The sequence below is a fragment of the Vombatus ursinus genome, unplaced genomic scaffold (genome assembly GCF_900497805.2).
Source record: "Vombatus ursinus unplaced genomic scaffold, bare-nosed wombat genome assembly UNPS02014832.1, whole genome shotgun sequence".
In the NCBI taxonomy this organism is placed as follows: Eukaryota; Metazoa; Chordata; class Mammalia; order Diprotodontia; family Vombatidae; genus Vombatus; species Vombatus ursinus.
The window spans coordinates 44,676,874-44,691,084 of record NW_020954610.1 but is presented as its reverse complement, the minus strand read 5'-3'; the positions used below and the strand labels follow the sequence as shown (position 1 = coordinate 44,691,084).

Sequence of the window (14,211 nt, the reverse complement as noted above, 5' to 3'; positions counted from 1 at the left end):
AAGAGGTACAACTTCCTAGATCATTTCCCAGGATCACAGCTTTAAAACTCTACGGGACCTCAGGCCATTTAGTCCAATGTCATTTTAGATTTGAGGAAATTGAGAACTTCTGTGTCCTGGCTTCCCTGGCTCCCTTTAAGATTCAACTCAAATGTCACTGTCTGCAAGGGACCTTTCCCAGTTTCCTGCCCCCCACCTATATCACACACATTCTGCTCATGCCTTCCTTCTAGATGACCTCCCATCTACACAGTGTGCATGTTGTACGATTGTTTACATATTGTGTCCCACCTCAGAATGTGAGCTCCTTAAAGGCACCAACCGCATTAACAGGAAGCACTTATTTGCTTATTGACTGACTGAATAACTGACTGAATGACTGAAAAAAGAGACTGTGAACCTGAATTTACTGTCCAGTCTTATCTTCTGTTGCTTCCTCATACTAACTTCTTGTTCTAATCGGATGGTGTCTTTATTATTTTCCCCACATTATGCATAGTTTCACTCCTCTTCACTGACCCATAGTCTGCTTATCCCTCAAGGGACAGTTCCAGTTCCACCTAATTCATTCAACGAACATTTATTGAAAAAAATTAAGTGTTAATACACAATACAAAATGTGTATTATGTCCCTACTGTGCCGGGGACCATGAGACAAAGATATGCAGAACTAGCCCCTGACCTCAAGAGGAAGCTTGTCAATACCTCTTTAAGGCCCCTTTAGCCCACCTTGTTGTCTTCCTTTTGTACTTATTTTCTGTAAAACACAATACCTTATTTTAGGACATAGATAACAGTATTAATCCTTATATAATTACATATAACATCCTGATATAATATATCATGATATAAAATGATATGTATTGATGATAGGATTACATGACATAATATATTAATTAATATGACATAGTACATCATCAAATTATAATATGTTCTCTGGGTACACAATTTAGCACTTTGTTTTCTCAGTTTCATCCATTAAAGTCTTACTCTGTAGGCTTTATCATTGTGTTAAGGCGACTCAGTCTTCTCAAAGGATAGGCTCATGGAGGGCACCCTCTGACTGCGAGCTAGAAAGGCTTCAATGATGACATAATCTGGCAATTGACTATGTTCAGAGGACTAGGCTGTTTTTTGGTTTGTTAAATATCAGAATTACTGTACTAGTTATAGACGTCATGGAGCTTAGAGCTAGAAAGGACTGTGGAGATTATGCAATCCAATTCCCTCAAGTTATAAATGAGGAAACTGAGGCCCAGAGAAATGAGGTGACTTTCCCAGGGCCACAAAGTTATTACATGACTGAATTGAGAGTCACACCTAGGTCCTCAGACTCCCAAACCCAGTGTTCTTCAAGAGTAACAAGAAAAGGAAACAAAGGTCTATAATAATATACACAAGCACATTTCTGCTCCTGCTCCTGCCACTCCTACTTTTCCTCCAATTCCCTTGGTGTAGACCATCCTGGTGGAGCTGAGAAGACTCCTCCTCCCCCAACTTGCTTTGGCCTACAAGAAACCTAAGGAAGGAGTCAAGACTGAAAACAACAGCCACATTAATTTGAAGGTGGCAAGGCAGGGAGTTTTGGTGGTTCAATTTAAGATTAAGATTGCGCCACTTAGTAAACTAATGAAAATCTATTGTGAACAACAATGTTTGTCAATGAGGCAAATTAGATTCTGATCTGATGGGCAGCCAATCAAAGTTGGAACTGGAGGCTGAAGATACAATTGATGTATTCCAGCAGCAGACAGGAGGCACTTACTAAAAAGAAGACCTGAAACTCTACTCCAGAATGCTCCTAAAAAAAACAATACATTCACAATTAGAAAAACCAAGATTTGGTTCATCCGCCTCTTGACTGACATTGCAGTATGTTTTTCTCTCTTCTTTGATTCCTTTCCCCATTCCTTTATTGTACATAAAGTGACTGGTGTATGTGCACAGACATAATGTGTATTTTTTTTAAACCAAATTGCAGATGTTTTGATCAACATCACATGGAGATGGGGAGGGGAAAAAAACAAACTGGTTCTGGGAAAATTCCTTTTCTTCATTAGTGGCATGCTTTTTCAACTTTTATCTTTATATTCCCGTAAGTTCTTTTGCTCTCACTGTTTTACAACAACAACAACAACAATAACACACACACACACAAATCCTTGCATATATTGTTTGGATAATCTCAAAGTTTTTCTTTTATCATTGTAAAACCAAGGATAATTTTGTAACTTTTTTGTAGGTAACTGTTACATGCAGGGCAATCTCTGTCTTTTAGTAGGGATAAATTACCATAAAGAAATTGATCTGTATAGTTTTCCTTTCAAGTGAAACATCTTATTATTTAAAAAAATAATAATGTATGCAGGCACATTTCTGATGACTGTAAGATGAGATTATCTCTGGCAGAGTGCACGAGTTGTGATGAACAGCCAGGTCTATCAGCTGCTTTTGAAGAGGTAGCACTCCTGTTCACCAATAGGCCACCTTTGTAAGCTATGGCCAGAAGCTTAATGACGGTGATGTGTTACCCTGAGACACACTCTGTGGATGGAATTATAATGAAATATTCTATCTCTGCAGTGCTTCACATCTATATTTCTCTTACAAAAATATTGCTTTAATTTTTCCTTGAAATTCAAATGATACTTTTCTCAATAAAAGGAATTGTGCAAGAAAGTCCACTGCATTAATACTAATGTTGATGATGGTCACTCATCACCAGCGTTGGCTTGTTGTTCAGTCATTTCAACTCATGCCCAACTCTTCCTGACCCCATTTGGGATTTTCTTGGCAAAGATACTAGAGTGGTTAGTCATTTCCTTTTCCAGCTCATTTTACAGATGAGGAAACTGAGGTAAACAGGACTAGGCGACTTGCTCAGGGTCACACAGCTAGTAAGTGTCTGAGGCCAGATTTGAACTCAGGAAGAAGAGCTTTCTTGAACCCAGGCCTGGGCTTCTCTAACCACTACGCAACCTAGCTGCCCCAAAGTGTTGGTTACCTTGTGATAATTTTTTTTTTCTGGCCACAGAAACTGATGAAAACCATCTACTAAGGCACGTAGGTGTTTGAAATTTGCACTGGTAAAGGGAGTACCCATACTGAATGAATGAATAAATCAATGGTTAAATGCTTACTATGTGCATAGCATTGTGCTAAATGCTAGGGAAATACAAATAAGATAGTAAGACATTATCTGCTCATAAGGAACTCACATTCTAATTGGGAGAGATGCCATATATGGAAAGTTTCAGCTGCATATGAGATGGAAAATTCTTATAGTCCTTGGGGTGCGGTGGCAAAGCAGTTGCTAATGCCCCTTCTTTAATGTCATTATTTGAAGCCACTATTCCCAGGGCTCTTGGATTCAAGATCCTAGGCTATCCGCATGAGAATCTGAGGGAAGATGGCGGACAAGGTGGTAGGATAATTTGACTGGCTTGGCACACACTATTTCCTATTTTTCCTTCAGAGTGCCTTGTGCAAGTCCCCAGACTCACCCGCCCTATGTATAAACAGAAGGTTGGCAGTCAATTGGTTAGGATGGCTAGACCTTTCTCCATAGGAGTTGCTTCCTTGGATAATAGCTGTCAGGGCTGGGATGAGAGCAGGAATAATGTTCTGGTGGATATTGCTACCTGAAGGCCCCTATGGCTATCTGCCTATTGGTGATAGTTGGTCAGCAGTGGTTCCTGGTGATGATGGGTAAATCCTCTCCACAAATATTTCTCCTCTTACTAATGGCTAGGGGGCTGGAGCATAAGCATATTTGGTGGTTCAGGGGCCACTGCTTTTTCCTAAGACTCTTGGGTTCAGACTCTAGAGCTGTCCCATCAAGGTCTGAACAAAGACAATGCTCAAGGTGGGTGGTGGTTTGACTTGCTTGGTACATGCTGCCCCTTATCTCTCCCTCAGGATGCCTTGCTTCTAGACAAACTAAGCATGCGGAGGTTTCCATCACCTCTGATTTTTTTTTATTGGAAGCCAGGACCTTGGCTTTGCTAGAAGTCTCCTCTGGTAGCTTTAATACTGATAAAATAGCAGATGGTATGTTAGATGGAAGGAGTCAACCATTGATACTTGTGTGTTTGGTTCACTGTTGTTGTTGTTCATTCATTTCGTCATGTCTGGCTTTCCATTCTCCACTGTCTCCCCAAGCTCACAGTTTGATTCACTAATTACTTCCTGTGTGTGTGCCTTGTTTCCCCCAATAGACTGTAAGCTTCTTGTGGCCAGGGACCTGTTACTTTGTCTTTTATAACACATACTGATGAGCACAGGAATAAGGATATGCATGGAATAGGGATAGGGACCAGACTTATGATTTGGCATAGGGAACTCCCAGGTAAGGAACTTCCCTCTATCAAGTCAGTTTGGCACTTTCTCAGCAACTTGCGGTGTTAGAGAGTTGTGTAGAGCACCAAGAGGTAGAGTTACCTGCACAGTATCACTGAACCAGAATGTGTCTGAGGCAAGACTCTAACCCAGTTCTTCCTGGCTTTAAGGCTAACTCTCTAACTACTATGTTTTTCAATATTTTTTCTAAAACTGAAAAATTCAAGAATTACACATACTTCTGGATACCCTTGCTAGAAGTAGACTAAATTCAATTTTCCATGAAGTGACCCATCAGTATTGCTGCTGTTCCCCTTAGGCAGCTTGCTATAGTGTGAAGAACACTGAATTTGGAGACTTTCTCTGCCTCTTATAGTCTTAGCTATCTGCCTAGGGCAGTGAGAGTGAAATAAGTTGCCCTAGATCCTCCAGTCAGTCTTTTTCATAAGTAGGACTTAAACTCAGGTCTCCCTGGCTTCAAGGCTAGTTCTATCCACTACACCACACAGCTTCTCATATACAAGGATCTTAATAAATACTTGTCACACCAGAATCATAGGCAGTTGATGGATCAAAGAAAGATGGTAGGAATTTCATACTGGAAAAGCTAATAAAAGAATAAAAACAAGAAAAGGAAAATAAACAACGGGAGGGGGCACACTGAGAAATTGCAAAAGGCTGCTGGTTAAGATGGTGTGAACGTACAGGAGGCAGTCAAGAACCTAATGGCATCTAGAGGTCAGTATGAGACAGAGAATCAGAAATAAAATAATTTAGACAGTAGACCTCATGTTTCAGTGACAAAGAAACTCTGAAATTAAAGCAATTCTAAGCCTGATAACTAGTCTCTTCTATGTTTCTTGCTAGGGCATGAGTCATTTATGGGATATGGCCTACATGTAGGAAGAGAAGAGAAATTATAAGGCAAAAGTTCTTAACCTAGAGTCCACTCTTGTCTCTGACTCTTGGTTAGATTTCAAGGGGTCTGTGAACATGGATAGGGGAAAGAATTGTATCTTTTTTTTTCATTAACCTTTGGTTTCCTTTGTGATCCTTGTGCACTTAAAAACCTTGTTTGAAAAGGGATGCATAGGCTTCACCAGATTGCCAAATGAGTCCATGACACAAAAAAAGGTTAAGAACTCCTCTTCTAGGAGGTGGTGAATTGGTAACCCAACTGGAAAGGGTGACAGATCAAATCCTGATATTTCAAGAAATATCTTTTTCTCTATCTCCATTCTCTCTCTCTCTCTCTCAATCTCTCTCTCTCTTTCTCATCTATCTATCTGTCTATACATACATATAAACAGCTAGGTGGCATAGTGGATAGAGTGCTGGACCAGAAGCCAGAAAGTCAGAAAGACCTACAAATCTGGCCTCAGCCACTAATTAGCTGCTTGGCCTGGGAAAGTCACTTAACCCTGTTTGCCTCAGTTTCATTATCTGTAAAATGAGCCAGAGAAGGAATGGCAAATCACTCCAGTATCTTTTCCAAGAAGACCCCAAATGGGGTCACAAAGAGTCAGACATGACTGAACAAGAAGAGAAAACACACACACACACACATATTTACACATACAAACATATTGTTGTTCAATCATTTCACTTGTGTCTGATTCTATCCACTGTACCACCTAGCTGCCTATGAGCCACCTAGCTGCCCTATATACATACATATACACATATATGCATATATATTTTTTCTTCAAAATAATGCATGTTTAAAAATACTATATGGTTAACCATGAGGTCATCTATAAAATGAGTCTGTGTTCAATGATCTCTAAAGTCCCTTCCAGCTGGAATATCCCACAGTTTTGTTTTTTATTTAATATGAGGCAATTGGCATGAAGTGACTTGCCAAGAGTCACACAGCTGGTGAATGTTATGTGTCTGAAGCCGCATTTGAACTCAGGTCCTCCTGACTCCAAGGCTGGTCCTCTATCCACTGCACCACCTAACTGCCCCCTATAGTTTTGTTAGTGTCTCAAATCAGATGCAGACTGTCCAGCTTCTGGACTCTCTACATGCTGTCTGAGATATTCCATCATTGTATAATATTACTTTTCAAGACAGTTTCCTATCTAAAACACTAAAAATGCTGGCCTGATAATGATATTAATTATTTACTAATTTGAGTTTAGATTGTGACCTAGATGTGGCCTGGCCTAGAGTCACTGATGCCCCTAAATAAGTGAATGTTTTCAACTTTGAGATCTACTGCTTTTGGTAACCTCTGAGCTTGTTTCACCAGTATCTTTGGCCATCTTAGTCATAGACATTATTGGGAAGAAAAGCAAAACTAGACCAAAAAAAGGCCCAGGACAGTGAGTGGGAGCACCAAGACTATCCCCACTCACGTGGTTTAATCTACCCTTCTGGTAGGAAAATAAGACCCTGACTTAAAGAGTATGCCTTCGGAAGTCAGTCCTTATAAATGACACCTTTTTACAATCAAGTTAGCTCATTAATTAAGTTCCTCTGGATGGAGACTAAAATAGACCTGGCTTATACTGACTATGACTTTGTAGTATGACTGTATGCATTGTGGAGGCAGTGTGTTTGTCAAAGAACATGAGTTATAAATTCATCAGAGAGTAAAATTTTATCCCCATGACTATAAAACCCCCAGATGTCTGTGTTCTATGTAAAAGGAAATGAAAGTTTATTCAATATAAAAATATGCACTTTTCACTGTAGTTATTCCTACTAACCAATCAATCAACAAACATTTGTTAAGACCCACTTATGAGCCTGCCCACTTGCCAGCTTCTGTGTTAAATTTTGGGGCTATAAAAAGAAGCAAAAGACAGTCCCTGCTCTCAAGGAGCTTACAGTTTAATCAACACTTCTATCAGCTTTTCCTCCCATAAACACATTCACTTTATTTCATTCCACTTAAATTCACTTCCCTGTGTAGCATATGAGATAATTATGAATTCTTCACCCACCAGTACAGGTCACAAACACTCTGTGCCTCAGTAGACTATTTCCATGAATTGCTGTGATTGAAACATTCAACATCTGGTAGCCAATCTTCTGCTGAAATTAGGTAGTCTGGTCTTTGGGCAGCTATTTGACACAGTAGATGGAGTGCTAGGCCTGGAATCAGGAAGACCTAAGGTCAAATCCGGCATCAGACATTAGTTGTATGACCCCAGGTAAGTCATTTAGCCCTATTTGCCTCAGTTTCCTCATCTGTAAAATGAGGAGAAGCAAATGGCAAACCTCCCCAGTATCTTTGCCAAGAAAATCCTAAAAGGGTTCATGAAGAATTGGACATGACTGAAAAATGACTGAACAACAAAGTCTGGTCTTTGGCAAACAGATCAATACGATTCATCACCAAGAATGGACTGAAAGTACGTCAAGCTTAATAGAGTCTGTGACTCCACCGGATTTATGTTCTGCTGTCATAGCCTTCAAAAATCCAGATTCCTTTCTATGCCACAATGATGGATCAGAGTAAGATTCCAGTGACAAGGAAACATTAGACATCTATTTTAATTTTTAAAACCTGAATATTTTTTAAAGGTTAATTATTGGTTGAAGAATATGGAATAGTGAAAAGAGAATTGGACTTAGCACCTGAAGGCCTCAGTTATTCCACTTCAGCTAGATGGCCTTGGGCAAGTAATTTAACCTCTTTGAGCCTCAGTTTCCTCATCTATAAAATGAAATGTATAAATACAAAAGCATTTAAGTGTTTAATGTGTGCAATCTAGCTGACAGGGTTATTATGAAGAAAGTGGTTATTAAATAGAAAAGCACTATATGAATGTGAATAGTTACCACCATTCTTATTACATTGGACTCCGGCAGACCCCCAGAGGGAGAAAATTCCAAAGCTAAAACCTTGCTTAATTCATCCAGCCACCTGCAAAGAGCGCATTAGTACTGGGTTTCTGACTAAGCTGAGAAATAGCTATGTATTCACAAAGCATAGGTTGAGTAGCTTAGCCAAGCAGAAAGGGAAAGGCCTTGAGAATTTTCTTTAATCACCAGATTATCTACTCACCAAAGGGAAGTGTTGCTTGAAACACAAAGGGAAATAGACAAGAAGAATCAGGGAAGAAAACTAACTTGTGCTAGGAGGTTGGAGGATAGAAGAACATTAACACATTAAAAAAAGGAAAAAAGATACCACCATCTTTCCAGTCACCCAGTTTTGCAAACTTGGAGTATTCCTTAGATCTTCCCTGTCCTTCGTCCCTTCCCCCACACCTCCATATCTAATCGGTTGCTTCAGTTTTGTCAATTATGCCTGCATTGCACCTCTCCCATGAAGAACCTCATTGGAATTCCATCTCTTCACTTCTCTTCACTCACATGACCGTAGCTCTGGTTCAGCAGCTCATCAACTCTTACCTGGACTGTTACAACAACCTTCTCATTGGTTGCTCTGCCTCTATTTTCTTCCATCTCTGATCCATCCTCCATAGAGCTACCAAAAAAAAATCTCCATACAAGAAAAGTGTTCCCATATTGTGCTCCTAATCAAAAGCTTTTGTGCTGTCTCTATTGCCTTTCTGATAAAACATAAACTCCTCAGCCTGATTCCACTTTCTCTTCCCAAATTTATTTGACATTATTCCCATTTATATTCTCAGAATTCTAACCAAACTTGCCTATTTGAAGTGAGTACTTCATCTTTCTATGATTATAATGCATTCTCTCCTTACTTCTGCATCCCTATCTAGAATCCTTATCTGCCCAACCAGGAAGCTCTGCTTGGTTTCAACTCCTTGGAACATCATGCCCTACCTAGGAAAAGCTGATCATCTGAAATCTCATCATCATACCAAATGACTTGAATTTTTGATACTCAATTCCTCAGCTCCCTTGGTTTCATCTCCCCTCTAACTGGCCAGCTGGAGGGTAGAGCACTAAACTCCTCCCAAAGCCATGTTTTATAGAAAACCTGGATCTGAACTTTCCAGGTAACACTCCACTTTCCATCAGCACCTCTGCTTGATTTCAGCTCTACAGAACTCCCATGCTGGATACCTCCAGTCAGACCTCCAACACTTTTCAGTTTCCTTTTGTGAATAGTCTTTCTATAGTCCACTAAGGAGATTGGAAGCTCCTTAGTGGTATGGGCAGTCTTTCTTTTTCTTATTTGTATCCCCAGCACTTGGCACAGTACATAGTCAGCAGTTAATAAATATTTGCTGAATTGCAATGAATTTAATTAAGTGGCACACTGGATAGAGCTCTGGACCTGGAGTCAGAAAGACCTGAGTTCAAATCCTGCCTCAGTTACCTTCCAGCTTTGTTACCTTGGGCAAATCACTTACCCTCTGACTGTCTCAGTTTCCTCATCTGTAAATAGGTATGATGATAAAATCTATGCCTTAGGCAACCAAAAGTTACATTGCTAAATGAAGATACATGGCAGCAAACTTAACCCCAATTTAGAGTACAATCTTGTTTGCAAAGTAATTCCATTTATATCTGTGCTCAGTCAAGAATTTTTTCTCTTTTTTTCTTTTTTAAATATTTTAATATATTATTTATTTTAAATGTTCTTTTCTTTTTAAATTTTCAGTTCCAAATTCTTTCCCTTCCATCCCTTCCCTTAACCACTGAGAAGGCAAGCAATATGATATCAACTAATTAAACATGTGAAATCTGCAAAACATATTTCCATATTAGCTATATTTCCAAAAAAAAGAGGCTGTAATATCCTTGGGAGTTTTCATTTTGAGATCTCTTTCAGAAGATAATTGGTGGATTCTTTCAACTTCTATTTTGCCCTCTGGATCTAAGATGTCAAGGCAGTTTTCCATGATAATTTCTTGAAATATGATGTCTTGGCTCTGTCTTTGATCATGACTTTCAGGTAGTCCAATAATTCTTATCTATATAATAATTTATAATAACGTACTTATATATAATTATATAATATATTATACATGATAATAAACTTATATAATAAACTGGCTGAAATATGACTTATTTCTCCTCAATTTATTTTCCTGATCAGTTGTTTTTCTGATGACATGTTCACAATTTCTTCTATTTTTTTATTCTTTTGATTTTGTTTTATTGTTTCTTGATGTCTCATGGAATCATTAGTTTCCAGTTGCCCAATTCTAATTTTTAAGGAATTATTTTCTTCAGTGAGATTTGTACCTCTTTTCCATTTGGCCAATTCAGCTTTTTAAGGAGTTCTTCTCTTCAGTGAATTTTTGTGCCTCTTTTACCATTACCAATTCTGTTTTTTAAGATACTATTTTCTTCAGATTTTTTTGTGCCTTTTTTTTAACCAAACTGTTAATTTTCTTTTCTAAATTTTCTTGTATTGTTCTCATTTCTTTTCCCAATTTCTCCTCTACCACTCATCTCTTTCTTTAACTCTTCCAGGAACTGTTGTTAGATTTGACTCCAAATAGCATTTTTGATACTTTATTATAGCTGTTTTCACATTGTTGGCTTCTGAGTTTATGTCTTGGTCTTCCCTGACACTGTAATATTTTTATAGCCAAATTCTTTTTTTTTGTTTGTCATTTTTCCAGCCTATTTCTTGACTTTTAACTTTGTTAAAGTTGGGCTTTGCTCTTCTAGAGGTGAGAAAGCACTGTCCCACGCTTCAAGTTTTTCATGTTGCTGTTTTCAGAGTTGGTTCTGGGGATCTGCACCAACCACCAATGCTCCTCTCTGTCCTGGAACTATGACCCGGAACTACATATCACCAATAGTGTTGCCAATCATTGCCAACTTTATCTAGTCTCAGCAAAGGGTCCCCTGTAATCTCTCACCAGTTGTCTTGTCTCTGGGCTGAGAACTCCTGAAGCTGCTGCTGCTGCTGCCAAGATGAAGTTCTAAAAACACTCTCTTCGAGATCATAATAAAAGGAAAAGGACCTACATGTGCAAAAATGTTTATAGCAGCCCTTTTCATGGTGGCAAAATACTGGAAATTGAGGTGATGCCCATCAGTTGGGGAATGGCTGAGCAAGCTGTGGTATAGGAATGTAATCAAATATTATTTTGCAATAAGAAATGATAAACAGACAGATTTCAGAAAAACCTGGGAAGATTTGTACAAACTGATGCAAAGTGATATGAGCAGAACCAGGAAAATATTGTACACAGTATCAACAATATTGTGAGATGACCAACTATGAATGACTCAGTTCTTCTAAGCAACACAATGATCCAAGACAAGTACAAAGGACTCACAAAAGAAAATGCTATCCACATCCAGATAAAGAATGGATGAACTCTGAATGCAGATTGAAGCACATGTTTTCCACTTTATTCTTTTTCATGTTTTTTTTTTCCTTTAGATATTTCTTCTTTCACAACATTGACTAATATGGAAATATGTTTTACATGATAGCACATGTATAACCTATGTCAAATTGCCTACCATTTTTGGAAGATGGGAAGGGAGAGAGGGAAGGAGAAAATTTGGAACTCAAAATCTTATAAAAATGAATGCTAAAAATTGTCTTGATGTGTAATTGGGAAAAAATAAAATACTATAAAATTTTTTAAAAATAAAAACACTCTTTCTGGTGTCTAACAAAACAAAAACTAGCACCAAGTTCTAGATAATCCAATGAACTGTGCTATAAACTCAAGAAGCAACTCATTAAGTTTTTATAGCTAAATATTTTCCTATCTTCATAAACAATCCTTCTGGGAATGAATGTAGGCAGCTTGACATAGATGAGAAGCAGACTTGTACACTGGACTCGAGTCAGGAAACTTGAGTTCATATCCTAGCTATGATACTTGGTAGCTGTATGATGATGGGCAAGTCACTCAACCTCTCTGTTCTTCATTTCCCTTATTGATGAAGCAGAAATAATAATACTCACACTACTTGCCTTTCCATTTGTTGTGAGGAAAGCACTTTATAAGTCTTAAAGTGCTATATAAATATGGGTTCTTATAGAACAGAGTCAAAGAGCAAGAACAGAACCACCTCTCCTGAACTCCACCTCTACTCCCACAGAATAACCGAAAATCATACAAACTTCAATAACTGAAAGAATCAGATTAAGTTTAAAAAAAGGAATGGGAACAAGCATTTATTAAACACTTACTATGTGCCAAGCATGCTAAGTGCATTACAAATATCTCATTTGATCCTCATAACTACCCTATGAGGTAGCTTCTACTATTATCCTGATTTTACAGTTGAGGAAACTGAGGCAAAAGGGGTAAAATGATTTGTCCAGAGTCATGTACCTTGTAAGTTTCTGAAGCTGAATTTGAACTCAAGTCTTTCTGATTTGAGACCTAGCACTATATCCACTGGACAACTTAGCCCCTGAACACCTAGCAGTAAGAGTTGTCAATCTTTGAAATGGGTTACAAAGACCAAGGAAAGGAAATAGTCTCTATCTTTTAATGTCGTTTAATGCTTTAAAAAAGATACTCCACTAAATAGAATAGATAAGTGTTTTTCAACCTTAAAGGTAGTCTCCCCAAAGTAAATTCCCTCTCCCCCAAAATTCTAGCTCTGGTTTTTTTGGGGCATACTCTGCTTATGTATTCTGCCTTCCTCTCTCCATTATGTTCTTCCCTCCATTCACCTGAATTAGAACCCAGCTCAGTAGGGAAAAGGGGAATTAGTGGAACTGAAGAACCTGAACCTGCTGTAAAAATGGAGCTGTCATTGTTTTGGGTTCTGGACATGAGTACCCTTCTTTTTGTTGCTTTTTTCTCTCTTTGTTATAATGAAGAATACTTTATTTTTCCAGAGACTTATTCCCTCACCCCTTTCCCTTAGAAAATGTGTAGAAACAAATGTCCTTTGGACTAAACAAAAATTATGGATTGAAGGTCTAGTGCTGACAAAGAGCTTAGCAACCTCATCCAACCATTTAATTTTACATATGAGGAAACTGATGCCCAAGGGAGTAAAGTAACTTGCCCAGGTAGTATCAGAGGTGGGATTTGAACCAAGGGCTTTTGACTCTAGAATTAGTGTTCTCACTGTACTAAATTGCTGCCAACACTAAAAGATAGAATCACACCAAAGGAGTCTTTCTTTGGAGTCTATAATTCTCACTATATCAGTTTCTCCAGTGGCACCAGTCCTAGAAACAGAAAGGGATAGTGAAAACAGCTTGTTCTCCCTTTTGACTGGAAGTTTTACTGAAGCCTGGGGGATCCTGGCACTGCTAGCATAAAAAAAATTTTTGATAAAAGATATAGATAGCTAGAAAGGGAGATATACCATCCATATCATAAGAATGGGAGACAACAAAGGTAGAAAAAAAGACAGTATGATGATGATACATGAATCAAGGTTATCGCAAGATTTTCATATTATTAATCCCTTTTGAATTAGTCTTCCTATTGAAATTTGGTTTTATTTTCAGAAGCAACAGATTGGGTCCTAGGTTTGATGTAAAGAATACCCAAGGTCAAATCCTTAGTTGCTATGGATTGCGAACTTGGAAAAGTTATTTGACCTCTAAGTGTCTCAAATAGCTCTCTAGGACTTAGCCATTAAGTCACAGATGAGTTTTGATCAGCATTGATGAAGGGAGTTCCCACAGTGGCAGTTGGCCAAGATGACAGTCACAAAATCTTTCTGAATTTGTATATTTATTTTCATTACAGAAACATCAGTTTCTATGGATGAACATCCATTGTGCTTGACCCATTAGTGCCATGTTCTGGCTCATACCAGCTGTTCATGTTTTAATACTAAAAAATATCCTCCATCTCTAGATCTTATAATCTACGATACTCCCATGAGTGCTGTCTATTGAGTCAGACCATCTGCTGGTGCAATGTGGAGGTTCACACCACCTGTTAGTGCAACCTTTTGGGTCACATGCCTGTTAGTGCATTGCTTTGGGTCACATTTCCTGTTAGTGTGATCAGCTTTGCAAATGTGCACCAAAAA

At 38.4% G+C, this 14,211-nt stretch overlaps 1 protein-coding gene across 1 annotated transcript; it reads left to right on the top strand.

Annotated features, from left to right (window-relative positions):
- Positions 1–233: 233 nt before the first annotated feature.
- On the top strand, positions 234–1,768 carry LOC114025847 (small ubiquitin-related modifier 2-like). The gene is made up of 3 exons (XM_027839377.1): positions 234–299; positions 1,459–1,658; positions 1,696–1,768. Exons 1-3 carry the CDS (start codon positions 234–236, stop codon positions 1,766–1,768), a joined length of 339 nt encoding a protein of 112 aa, XP_027695178.1.
- The last annotated feature ends 12,443 nt before the right edge of the window (positions 1,769–14,211 follow it).